At 38.3% G+C, this 13,438-nt stretch overlaps 1 protein-coding gene across 4 annotated transcripts; it reads left to right on the forward strand.

Annotated features, from left to right (window-relative positions):
- The first annotated feature begins 847 nt into the window (after nucleotides 1-847).
- LOC110851380 (transcription initiation factor TFIID subunit 4) lies at nucleotides 848-13,340 on the forward strand. 4 transcript variants are annotated; one of them, XM_022099135.2, is made up of 22 exons: nucleotides 852-1,057; nucleotides 1,618-1,874; nucleotides 1,978-2,070; nucleotides 2,162-2,832; nucleotides 6,944-7,003; nucleotides 7,410-7,982; nucleotides 9,135-9,254; nucleotides 9,569-9,649; nucleotides 9,983-10,096; nucleotides 10,172-10,186; nucleotides 10,278-10,308; nucleotides 10,390-10,484; nucleotides 10,568-10,753; nucleotides 10,886-11,043; nucleotides 11,131-11,297; nucleotides 11,431-11,472; nucleotides 11,545-11,633; nucleotides 11,802-11,919; nucleotides 12,011-12,075; nucleotides 12,165-12,290; nucleotides 12,390-12,434; nucleotides 12,506-13,340. In XM_022099135.2, the coding sequence occupies exons 2-22, from the start codon at nucleotides 1,820-1,822 to the stop codon at nucleotides 12,617-12,619; spliced, it is 3,018 nt and encodes a 1,005-aa protein (XP_021954827.1). In that variant the 5' UTR covers nucleotides 852-1,057; nucleotides 1,618-1,819; the 3' UTR covers nucleotides 12,620-13,340. The 4 variants fall into 4 exon arrangements, with proteins under 4 accessions (XP_035703148.1, XP_035703143.1, XP_021954827.1 ...); XM_035847255.1 differs by lacking the exons at nucleotides 6,944-7,003; nucleotides 7,410-7,982 and adding an exon at nucleotides 3,787-6,888 and having other exon boundaries at nucleotides 848-1,061; XM_035847250.1 differs by lacking the exons at nucleotides 6,944-7,003; nucleotides 7,410-7,982 and adding an exon at nucleotides 3,787-6,888 and having other exon boundaries at nucleotides 848-1,057.
- The last annotated feature ends 98 nt before the right edge of the window (nucleotides 13,341-13,438 follow it).

The raw sequence follows: 13,438 nt of genomic DNA on the forward strand, positions 1-13,438 counted from the left end.
GTTTGCATTCGTATTTTACTTTTCTTTTAAACTCCAAGAAAGTTACCAGTAAAAAAGGTTTGCAAAGTATAAAGTTAATAAATACAGCCAATCGCCTTGCATTGCCATTCATGCAAATGTAAATGATTTGTCCTTCATTTCCTTTCACACAATTCTACCGAGCCGACCAACCCTCTAGAATGAGTTCATTTATTGGAGTAAAGTAAAACATACATACAGCCAGAAAAAAACTCAATTTATTCCAATATTTATTAAACGGATCGATAAAATTGACACAATAATCGTTCGCACTACTTTACATACACACACACAAAAACTACAATGCCATTTTATCGTAAAGGAGAGCATCCTCGTCATTAGAATGAACGATGACATGGCATGTGTGTAAATATTACGGCGTCTTCTTCATACTACGAACGATCTCATCGTATCACCATCATCCTCCGCACTTTTGCGACTAACTCAAATAATAGGTCACCGTGGTTTTCCTCTCGCAGTCTCACTCTCCCCATGCCGCCCTCGTCCAACTCCCCCGTCCACGAGACTGGTGGCAGACCTTGGAGGCCGATCGCCAGCTCTGACAAGAAAACTTTTCGCACCAAGAATCCACCTAGCCGTATTTTAGCCTCAAACTCTTTTCTGGCTGACTTGCGTGTGTGCGAGCTTCGAGTAAAAATGGCTTCAGCATTGTGAGGAATTGCGGGGGAGCATCCAGGGATGATTTCACGTGGTAAATGCTATTCAAGAGTGATTTGCATAATTGGGGCTGGGATGGTTGGACAGCCCATGGATTTGGTGGTGGTGGAGGTGTATTGAGTGGCAGCGGAGAAGATCCTAGAGTGAAGTGAACAAGTCCCTCATTTCTATTTGGATGTTGAAAGAAGAAGGATCTCCGTGGCACTTATCGATAAATCAGCGTAAAGAGTTTACCACACGCACCAGATAACAACAACCTCTCCTCCGACGGCACACCCACCACTGACACCCGAGAGGTCGCCCCATCAACCTCCCCCTCTATTCTCGGAGCAATAATAAGTGGCAACCGCCTTGCTAAATTGTAGGTGGGCCGCTCTTGATTGATACAGTTACAAATTAATTATCTTCAAGTCATAATACTTGGATTCATGATTGGTTGTGGTGGGAGAGTTGCTAGTCCTTGTTGAGTGCTGAAGAATATAGGGCAAGGTGCAGAGGCGAGGGGAGGATTTTGTAAAATGCTTCTAACGTCCGAAAATAGTACTCTTAAAGGGATTGTATTTTAGGCGGGTATTGAGTGACATTGACTTTTAAACACGTGACAATAATAGTTTCGAAATAGGTCGGAATCATTGTGTGGTTTCCTTTTCACTTTTTGAACGTTGATATTCCTTATTAAAACAATATTTCGATAGGAAACCCTGATCGTATTTATCATCATCCGTAGATATACACATATGTAGAAGGCGGGAGATGGTCTTTTGGTGTTATACTGTTTTTGTTTTCGCAATTAATTTCGCATTGTTTCGTAGATTGGGGTATGAACTATCAAACTACTACTATTCTCAAAGAACGACTAGTTTAGTAATGGATATGCATATATATATTTACATTGTTTATATTTATTGTATATTTTTGCAGATCCCAATTTGGAGAAGTTGCTCCTTGTCGCCGCTGCCTTATTCCTCACGGCTTGTTTAATGGTTGACTAATTTGTGGGGTTTATTTGCCTCCATTGTTTGCCTTGTTTGTATACATTCTATACAATAAATGGTTTGACCGACAGCAGAAAGAACAGATTCTTGTTGCGGTGTTTCCCAGATGTATTATGTAGAAATTGAATATGCCCAGTCCATCACCCTCAGTTCCTCAGCCGACAGGGAACATATTGGTCAATGGTAATACTTTTTAGTGTAAAATAACCAAATTGTAGAAGATCTGACATCTATTAAATTAACTACGTACGATTAAAATTTAATCGGTTGGTTGATAATATTCTAGGTGCGAGTTCATCTGGGAGCAAACTACCTGTCACGACCACTTCTGGTGGGTTCATAACTAACGGAATTCGGACGATAATACCATCATCGGCTGGTACTGTTTAAAAAGATAACTTAATTTTAACTTATGATGGTAATCAATAAATAAACTCAATTGTTGTGTTCTTTGTTGATATTATATATAGGAACACATAGTTTACAAAATGGAATAACTCGTATTGTGACACCACAAGGTGTACAGTTTCCAATAGGTAGCATACCTCAGTCAAATGTGTTGCAAAATGTCGTCAGAACTGGACTAAGTGGCATCAATAACATACTAAGCACTGGGGGTGTTACTCCAGGCATTAGACAGGCCACTCTGGGCACTTTAATTAGTGGAGTAGGCGCCAACAGTGTCGCCGCCGGGAGCAGTGGTGCTAATATTATTAGCTCCCTGCCACCAGGAGCAGGGCCAGCTATGACCGTTAATAACAGTGGTGGTGGAGCTACTCCTGGTCAAGCTGGTCAAAATCAAACTGTTGTGCTCTCCAAAGGGACTGGTGTTACGACGATGACTTCCACTGGGACAATTGGATTAAGTCAAAATCCATCTGGAGGAGCTTCGGCCAACAACAACAACGTTACTAATAATCAAGGTCAACCCATCACGCTTGGCCCTGGAGGAGCAGGAGGGCTGCAGATTTTGAATATGAACAATTTAAATGCTGCAAGAGCAGTCAATGTTGGTGCTGTGAATTCTGGAGGAACGACAACTCATCAGATTGTTGCTGCTGGTCCAGCGGGGTCTAAGAATCTGGCTCCAAGAATGATCATTAGTCCTCAAGTATTGAATACAAGACCTGGTCAACCTGGGGTAAGTTCATCGTGCAAATTTGTATATATATACATAAATATTATTTTTCCAAACGATGAAACCATGAAATTATTATTTACTCTGACTGACTGAAGATGCAGTAGATGATGATGTTGACTTTTTCTCTATTCAGTACGTCAGATTGACTAATATGAAAGTAATATCTTGTGATTGATATTTATTGTTTGACAACGGGTGGGAAGCTTTGGATAATTGTTGAAATATATTATCCATCAATTCGTATGATGAAGTGAACAGACAGAGCTTACGGAACAAATAATATGCACACAACAACAACAGTCACAACTATTCAAGCCATTTCAAGCTAGTTTTTAAAGTTTATCAAAAGTACTCGGGATTATTGGGTTGTTTTGTTTTACTTAACACTCTCTGTTTTCTGTCGTCGTCGTCATCGTACTACCTATTTTGATACACAAGTACCACTTCCTCCTGTACCCTGTCACTTTATAAACTGAAATTTCTCCTACTGGGTATTATTATACAGCTACGCAAATGCAACACTTACGATGATCTAGTTAACTGTATGTGAGAGAATTGACGATGAATTGATATTATTGATTCAACTTTCAACTTTGATTCGGGGAAGCGGGTGCTTAATTTAAAAACACGATTTTATTACCTTGCATTAACTTTTTGAATTCATTTCATTTCCCTAAACAAACCGAGGCATATACTTGTATGCACATACATTCAAATGTATGTGCATTTAACTGTTACAATTCAATTTAATCAAATTTAGTACAGCCAATTGAGCTTAATGTTCAGCCAGTTCTTGTCGTTTGTCTTTAGATTTCCATCGGATGAGCTAAAGTTTTATTGAGTTTCATATTTAGCATTTCTTTAAAAATACAAGGATTTAGTTTCTACGACTGATTTATATCTCCTCACCACGAACACAATTATATTTCCTAAACATTTAATTGATGATAATAGGTTGACGAGTATCAATCTGAGTTCTCTGAGTTTCTCGTGCCAAATTGTAAGAGTCTTAGTCCTCCTAATGCAAACAACGGTGGTATCATTGTGGAAGAAGGCGAAGATGAAAGTTTGAGTACTAACTGTAATGTAATTATCGACACGGTCAACGGCAATTCGCCAACAAGGATTATTGACTATACTGACCAGTCAGGCCAAGATCTGGGTTCGCCCACGACGATCAGATCTCCTCAATCTCAATCTCCGTCCTCCAAAGAACCCTTTTCCCAACCCTCCACTCACGACGTCCCTCCTTGCCTCAATGTTGCTCCCCACTCCCCAAGGCCTGTAGTTATTCAGAGTAGTAATAACAACAATGATGCTGACGAATGTGGAGCTTTAGAAGATCAACAAAATCATGACGTGACTATTGTGGAGGTGGTCTTAGCCCACGAAAAACAGAATATAAGTTGTAATAGTAGAAATAGTAATAGTACTAATACCAAGTACCTAACCGAAAAAGTATCTAATATCGCAGTAGTAGACAAAATGAACGCTAGTAATGATAAGGACGATATTGCCTTTGAGACAAGTAGTGATAATGGTGATCCCGAAAGTCACGGGGATATTATTTATGCACGTGGTGAAGGTAGTCAGGAAGATTCAGAGGATGTCAAGGTTTTAAATTTGGAAGGTTCGCCGTCTAAAGTGCAATCTAAGGGTGAAGAAGGTGACGAATCAAATACAAGTTTCACTGCGGAAACAAAACACCATGAAGAAAATGAGACAAGTGGAGTTGGTAGTGTTGAAGGAGGAGATAATGATAATGCGAATTCAAACTTTCATGATGATGAGTGCCCAATCCAGCAACGGTATGAAAATCCGTCGGATAACTTTTCAGACTTACTTTTTACAGCTCCTCAAAGCTCACCCACCAAACCAATCAACAGAAATGACGAATTCTATCCTAATTCAAGCGATGGCGATTCAAGTACCACAAGTATAATTGTACACGATACGCCCTCATTAGCACCACATAGCTCATCAATTTCTAATACCAATACGGACAAGGACGGCGTGCCAAAGAAAGAATGTTTCTATGCTATTGGCATTCCTCGCCGGTCATCTTCGTCCTCAGTTAGTTCAGGTCGTGATAGCAGTCCATCCCATTCCATCAATAATATTGCATCCAGTGACAGAGCTGCAAAAGTTTCTCCAATCTGTCATCAACAAGAAGGTGCTTTTGTACAGCCGCAACAACATTCTTCAGGCGGGCTATCCCGGCAAACATCTCAAGAAATGCAGTTTGGCGAAATTGGAACTCATTATAATGTAGATAGAAATGATCCAACGGCACCGGGTGGAATTTTCACTACAGATCCAACCTTGCAATCACAGTTTTTACATTACTCCCAAATCAATCCTGTCACTGCCAGTGTCCTCGCTCCCGCCCCCGTCGGAACTTTCCGTTCAGAGGATAATAATAGTAATAATTCCTACGCCGTTCACACTCCTGTGATAAGATCTAATCAAGTTGCTCCTTCTACACCCCCTTCTTCAATTAAGAATTATAATTCACAAAGTTCTCCTAAAGTGGTGGATACCTACACCGGCAGAAATAATCCAGTCCAACAACACAGTGCATACGAACAAGATTATCAAGGGGGACTAACTGCTCCTTCTGCTCGAAGATTGTTGTGGTCGTCATCATCATCGTCTCAAGGCAATCTCGGAACTTTAAATTCATCCAACTCTGGTGGACAATTGCCTCTTTCATCTTGTGAATATGCACTCAATTCATATGACGCTCAAAGCCAAATTAATACATCACCATCAACAAGGATGCCTCATCATCAAGAGTACAATACATATGTTAGTAGATCTCACCAATCAATTCCGCCTGTACCAGATCTTTCTGGTTCATTTGCTCAACAACAATGTCATGTAATGGGTAGGTCGTCCCATAACACAACTGCTCCATGCCAGTCACAAGTGCCTCCAAATCGATGGATGTCGATAACGTCTGGCGACGAAGGTGCTAGTCACATCACAACTTCAAACACACTTGGAAGTCCCTCCTCTAGTAGTGGAACACAGAGAAGAACAAATATTACTGAACCTACTCCATTTTATAATCCGTCTCATCATCATCATAGTCAACCAACTGCTCATATACCTAGACCACCATATTATGGGACCCAGTCATTAGCACAACGCCCGCCCCCTGGTCATCATCATAATATGCCAATGAACGTGGTCCGAAATTCCGTCCCTACAAATGTACAAATTTCGCAGCCTCCTCGACGTCGTATGCCATCGGATTGTGTTTATATTGATAATAATCAAAAGCCTTCATCATCATCGGTGCCTACTCATTCTAGTCTACCTCCTAATATGACCAGTCCGTATAATAATAATCCCTCGGCGGCCGGATCTGTAGTAGTAGATCATTCACAGATGCCTCACAATACGGACGGGTTTTGGCCAGTTGGTAATCATCCTCAACAACACCAACAACAACCACAGCAAACTGTCTTACCAAATCCTAGTTATCGAAACCAGCCAAGTAGTATGCAAAATGTACAACAGTATTATCCTCCAAGCCACCAGCAACAGTCAAGCAAACAATCTAGTGGTGCTAATTATGTATCTAATATGCCAAATCAAAGTGGTGCATCGTCATCATATTCTCATCCTATTGTATGTAGAGTTCCTCCGATAAGGTACAACAGGTATCCAGGACAGGCGACGGAAAATTATCCCTCGCAACAACATGGTCTACCACCTCAGATGCGTTACAGTGCAGGTAGTGGAGGAAGTAGTAATATTAGCCAGCAGGGTGCTAGTAATCGAGGTAGTAGCAGTGGTAGTAATAGTTTTATGAGAGGTACTGTAGCTAACAGTTCAATGGTAACTCCTCGGCCTCCTTACAATATGGGTTATCCTCCTCGTTCTTCTCCTTACTATCCTCACTCATTGCCCCCTAATAATTCTGGTCAGTCATTTAAGCCGCAATATTATGAGGGGGGTGGCGGCGGCGGCGGCGGCGAAAGCTTCCAAGGGGGGTACAGCTCAAACTTCTCCAGTTGTCAGCATGATGAATTGAGGAGATTAAGGCCGGTACGTAATTGACTGTTTTGGAGACTAATGGATGTGCTTTGTATGTGTTGTGCAGCTCACTCTGCAAGCTTTGCCGGGGCTTCCGCCAGGGGCATCAGGCCATCTTCTCGTGAAGGTATACCTACGTACATTAAAAATACTAGTGAAAACAAGACTGAAAGCAATTATGCAAAAATATATGCAGTTTACGGTAAAGCGGTACCACCAAGCGATGTTTGATTGCGGTACTAATGTTGTTGAATTGAGAGTCGGTTGAGAAAGATGCTAACCCTAATCCAATGAGGGACCGATAAACGGTGTAAATATATCGGAGCATACTTTCTCCACAAAAAATCAGGCAATATCGCTTGAATTTTGATGTTGACAAGACCTTTAAGAAGTTTTAAGTATCGTGCGTTGTTTCACAGAGGTTTTCGACATATATTTGCTCAATCATCTCTATGAAGCTACATATCTCATGCTTTCAGTCTTGTACAATGCTAGCATTATTCATTGTACTCAAATCTCCTTCTGAATTGAAGACGGAGAGTGGGCAGTACCAACTGTTACGGGTTGGGATGTCCCCGGCACCACCCACTGCAGCCGCAACTGGCACCACTGTTGTCCCCTCCACTGTTGCGACCACCACCATGTCCATCGCACAGCAGCAACTACTACCTACTAGTAATCCCCCTTCCTCCTCCGTATCTACGACTTCCGCCACCTTGTCTCTGAACAATAATAACAGTAACCATGTCGTTAGTTCTTCCCACCCCCTCGTTTCCACTATTTCCTCTTCAACCCTACAGCAACAACCCACTTCCGTGGTTGTTTCTGCCACCAACACCAGCCATTCAAGTCAGTTGGTAGGCAAGGTGGTTGTTAGCTCGACTTCCGGAATTAGCTCGACCAACAACTCGATGACAGTAGTTCAGACGCCACAAACAATAGCAAACACCACGACAGTAGTGGTCACAACAACCAATGCCGGAACCCCCAGTGCCTCAAAAACTGGAACCGGCTCCTCTAATTCCCTATCTATCCCAACCAATCCAACATCCCCAGCCAATAATCGACTTCAATCAATCCCATCCAATGCCGCCAACAATTCTACCGTAAGTATTAGCCTCTTCTTTCATCTCTCTTTTTTCTGTCTATCTCTCGTATTTCATCCGTCCCAACTTTCACTGGTTGGTTGGATGTCCGCACTTAAGATTTGACTTTTCTTGCCCATCAGTGAAAGTATGGGACGCAGATGGAACACCACCCCTTGACTACCTATATATAACTAACTGCTCCGAAATTGCGCTAGCTAACTCACTGACTTATGATTACTTGACGTTATTACTGTACTACTACGAGTCAAGTTGTAATATTCTTCTTATTACCTCATCATTATCTTCAATTTAGCAGATAATAACTTAAATCAAGCTTATATGTAAATTGGTTCAGAATCATGTTAGAGTTAGGGTGTATTAATAGTATTGTGACGATAGGTAACATACGACTATTAACAAATGTCGAGCGTCGTTCACGAACCTGGCCCCCCACCATGTCACCATGATCTCCATCACACACACATAAGCACACAAGCTCTTATCCCCTTACTTATTGGTGTTCTTGTGCCTTTATTGTTGCTTTCCATGTAGCATGCAATGTCTAAGTTCGTTTCTGTTGTGTTCTGTCTTAACAAGTCGGTGTGTTATTTGTTCGTTCGTCCTGTTTTTCAGTCATGTATACCTAATTAATTATTTTAATTGGTGTTAAATAATGATGAATGAATGGAGAATGTGCATGATGATGATGATATTGAACATGTTTTCAATTCTGATTAGTATGAATTTCCATTCATACAACAGCTATTATTACTAATCCAGCTACCATGTCTTGAAAATTGGAAAACTCTTATTCAAACCCAACCGTGGATTATGAACTAATGCTCTTGTCCAATTTCAAGTTTGACCTGCATGACTGTATTTATTTCAGAACAAAAATTTAATCTAATTTCTATTTTTTTTCATTCTGGGTCAACTTTGAAACAGCATGCGATTTTTTATTTTTTCATCTCCACTTGAACTCATTAATGCTTTCTTTCTAAGAAAACTTACTTATTTTGAACGATTATTGTGGAGAATTTTCCGAAAACCAAAAGAAGAAGAAAGCATGTTTAATTTTTGTTGTAATGATTAATGCTATTACGTGTCATGATACTTTTCTCGATCTTCGATCTTTGATGTTCTTCTTATGTTTTTAATGGGACCCTGCAGAGCGTTGTGGGGATGGCTTCAATGTCTATGCCGCCGCAGCAGATGTACTCACCTCAAGTTCCACAAGCCTATTCTCCCACCTTCGTCTCCGCCTCCAACACTGCTAATACTGTTAGTACGGTAGGTAGTGTTTTAACTTAAACAACCAACACACTTTTTGAAAAATTCATTTTTTCTTAAAAAAAAAATACACCATGGTGGTGGGTCCTAGTCGAGAATTTGATTAGTTAGCATTATATTCTCACTGATTTTTAAAACAAAAACATTACCATCATGAACAATAGCAATTGGTGGCACATTTATTAGGACGCAATATTAATGGAGCAGTTAGATAAAATTTCGGGGGTTATATATATGCTGCTATTATGTATATTAAATGGACGTACTAACTTGTTCAATTTTTGTGTGTGCCTTTGTGATCCCATTCCTCGTAGATGACGGCGGAAACGGCTAAGGTTAAATGCAAAAATTTCCTTTCGTTTCTCTTGGAATTGTCCGCAAAGCAAAATCAACAGGTAAGTTGAAAAATTATACGTTTTGAACAAGGGATGGGTCATAATATATGCAAATGTTGGTCAAAACAATTCCTTTCGTCATTGGTTTTTTCTGATGGTGATTTGATCTTCTGAACCATATTTATTTCTTTAAATATCAAATTGCTAAATAAAGTCCGGTTAGCTTTTGGTATAAAAAAATTGATTGCTATGAGTAATATGGATTGTCGTCTCCATGTCCAAATGCAACTTTTCTTGTGAATTTTTTAATTTGGTTTAGTCTTGTCGGAAATGACCCATTACTGATGTATGAGGCCATAGTGAACTATTAAAGTAAATCCCGGTTTTTAATAGGTTTCGAGGAACGTCAAAGCTCTTATCCAAGGACTTGTAGATGGGAAAGTAAATGAAGAAAATTTTTCTGATCGCTTACAAAAAGAAGTAAACTCGCAACCGCAACCGTGCCTAGTAAGTACTGTTTTTATATTTGAACCATTAATGTTAATGTTTTTCGTCAATATAAACGTTGTATGTTGTTTTTAGGTTGGATTCTTAAAGGTTTATAGATTATTATGCATAATGCTGTAATACATACTATGTAGTGTACTTCAAGTGCAAAACTAAGACTGGATTTTGTTTTCCTTTATAGAAAAGTTTACCGCATTTACGACATTCATTAGGTAAGACATCTGACATTATATTGTAAAAACTAAATAGGATTTTAAAAAACGTATCCTTAAAACCAACATTTTTTCTTTTAGCTACAAATGAACTAAAAATTGACGGAATTAAACCCCCGCCCCTGTCTTCAGTAGTTTCCCCCGCGCCTGTAACTGCCTTAATTCCACAACATGCAGTAAGTCTCAGGAAACATATCAATGGAAGGATTCTGCAGTGTAAAAGTTTGCGTATTTAATGAATTTCTTATTTCTTTTGCAGCAAATTAGAACACCCACAAATCACTCCCCTCCAGTTCGAATTATAACTCCAATCAATCCTAATAGTACAGCCACCCCACCATATGCTGCTCCTGTGATGCCTTCAATTGGGACAAATTCATCATTATCCTTTCCTACTACTAGAACTACTCCTGCGCCACCTTCCACCCAGTCAAAAATGCCGTCGGTAAGCGTATCACTTTATCCACCTTATGTATTCCCATTTCCCATTCCTTATCCTCACTTATTCTTAGTTAACTAACTCACTGTTAGTTTATTTTAAACGTGTATGGTTTGACCTGTCTTGTATGTATTATAGACGGGAAAAACTGCAAAGGGCAAATCTAGCTCATCCGCAAGTTCTAGTTCGAGTACCACTTCGTCCCCAAATAGTACATCAGGGCCATCTAAACCAATTGCATCTAAATCAAGTGCCAAAGACAAAGATAAAAAATCCTTCGGGTCCTCCGCTTACAGGTTAGAGGTGTCAAACTTGTTATAGTTTGAATCGTTTGTCAATAATAAGAGTTTTATTAAAATTAAATTAAACTTTATTCACCTTAGTGGCGACGATGATATCAACGACGTTGCTGCCATGGGTGGAGTCAATCTAGCAGAAGAATCCCAAAAAATTCTTGGGTCCACAGAGTTTGTTGGCACTCAAATCCGTTCAGTCCGGGACGAAACATTTTTACATTCAATACCCCTTCAAGCAAGATTAAAAGCAATAGGTATATCAATGGTTTAACTTCTTTGAATAATGTAGTTATTATTATTATTTTGTGTACTAGTTTTGCAGTAAGATATTACATAATTTCGTTAATACACTGTGGAATTGTAAAAATTAATAATTCTCTTTTTTAGCCGCTAAACATGGGTTAGCAGAACCTCCACCGGAAGTTGCAGGTAACATTTACATAAAGAAAATAATAAAATCATAATATAGTTAATACAAATAATGTTTTTTTTTTCTTTCAGCTATAATTTCGCATGCAACTGAGGAACGACTTAAGAATTTAATTGAAAAATTAGCTGTAATAGCAGAACACCGACTTGATGTGATAAAGGTACGCATATGTAAGGTTTTCATCATCATCATCGTCTGTTATCCCTAATAAATTGTGTATTGACAAAAATTTGTGTGCTGAAATAAATCTATTATTATTATATTATATTATTATTATTATTCTATGACAAAATCTCAATTGGATTATTTACACATGTGATTAATTTAGATGGATGATCGGTATGAAGTAACTCAAGACGTAAAAGGTCAACTCCGTTTTCTTGAAGAATTGGAGAAATTAGAAAGAAAAAGACACGATGAGCAAGAACGAGAAATGCTGATACGAGGTTAGTAGCGCAGATTTTGTTTCACAAATTTAATTTGTCAAAGAAATGCAGCCACCACAATACATTTTAATATTATTGTTTTAATTTTTAGCTGCAAAAAGTCGATCAAAGTCTGAAGATCCTGAGCAAGCCAAGCTAAAAGCTAAAGCCAAAGAGGTGATTTTTACTTATAATTTGATAACATTATTACATATACTATACACGATTTGATAAAATTGAAAATTTCTATTTAATTGAAACATTAGATGCAACGAGTAGCAATGGAAGAAATGCGACAAAGAGAAGCAAATCAAACTGCCTTAGAAGCTATTGGACCTAGAAAAAAGCCCAAACTTGATTCACAATCAGGATCTCAAAGTACAATATCACAGGTATAATAAAATATTTTCATATTAAAATTTATAAAATGTGAACCTAAATTCTCCTTTCTAAAAAACGTGTATTTAAAACGTGTATTTGTATTATAAAAGAGTCCACTGGGTGGAGTCAGTGCGTCTGGTAACAGGGGGCCACAAGTACGATTATTATTATATTTTTCTTTAAATTATTATAGTCTAGAAATCAATTTTAAATGTATAATTTATAGATGGGGATGCGTCCGAGGCTTAAACGAGTCAATACTAGAGATTTACTCTTTTTGTTGGAACAAGAAAAGGAAACGTCAAGAAGTCACTTTTTGTACAAGAATTTACTTAAATAATTGTTTAGTTATGATAATTACATATAGTAATAATAAGAATAATGCAGATACATTGCGCAGTCCTATAGATAAGAGAAACGATGTTAAGAAGGTAGGTTGTGGACAAATGAATGTCGTAACTCATAATTATCCCAATACTGGCATTTTTACAACATATTGACGGTGATCTAATATTAGGACAAGTTAGTATAGAATAATAATCAGCCTTTCTATCGTGTAGGGTAAATATGATAAGAATTATTACGTACTCACTTATGTTATCTTACTTATTCTAAATATACACAGTTTTTATTACAAATATATGTGTGTAACTGGTTCATTCATGTATTGGCTGGCTTTCGGATGCACAATACGTTCCAATTATATAGCTATTACTTGAAGTATTGAATAATATATAGAGCTAACGAAACGCTGTCTCTTTTGTGTTAAACTATAAGCTTTACGATGTAAGTGCTGCAATCAAGGTGGTTTGTTATTGTGGGAATTTAGGTTAATACTAATATGTACTTAATCTATATGAGAATATAATTTTTATACACGTAAACGACAACTATTTGAAAAAATTCCGAGTTTCTCTAAACCTTGTTTTTATTTTTATGTGCGTCATTATACATTTCAAAGGACTGAAAAATTACTATATATTAGTACTGTTGTCAATCTCATCTTTCCAGAAATCAACTATGCAGTAAAAAGTGATGATCTTCTATATTGACCAATTTAACCCTTCTGTATGTCTGTTCAGTATTTCTACGCTTGAATTTGATGATTTAATGATGACCATAATTACGCATCCTCAGTTAATACATAGATTTCACTAAT

Source organism: Folsomia candida, unplaced genomic scaffold (assembly GCF_002217175.1).
Source record: "Folsomia candida strain VU population unplaced genomic scaffold, ASM221717v1 Fcan01_Sc001, whole genome shotgun sequence".
NCBI classification, from domain to species: Eukaryota; Metazoa; Arthropoda; class Collembola; order Entomobryomorpha; family Isotomidae; genus Folsomia; species Folsomia candida.

What these genes read in the sequence shown, in the direction of transcription:
- LOC110851380 (XM_035847255.1), top strand. Translation starts at nt 1,820, where the DNA reads ATGCCCAGTCCATCACCCTCAGTTCCTCAGCCGACAGGGAACATATTG. An exon ending in CAAGACCTGGTCAACCTGGG is followed by an intron (nt 2,833 to 3,786) that starts GTAAGTTCATCG and finishes TGATGATAATAG; the next exon opens with GTTGACGAGTATCAATCTGA. An exon ending in ACCTCCACCGGAAGTTGCAG is followed by an intron (nt 11,473 to 11,544) that starts GTAACATTTACA and finishes TTTTTCTTTCAG; the next exon opens with CTATAATTTCGCATGCAACT.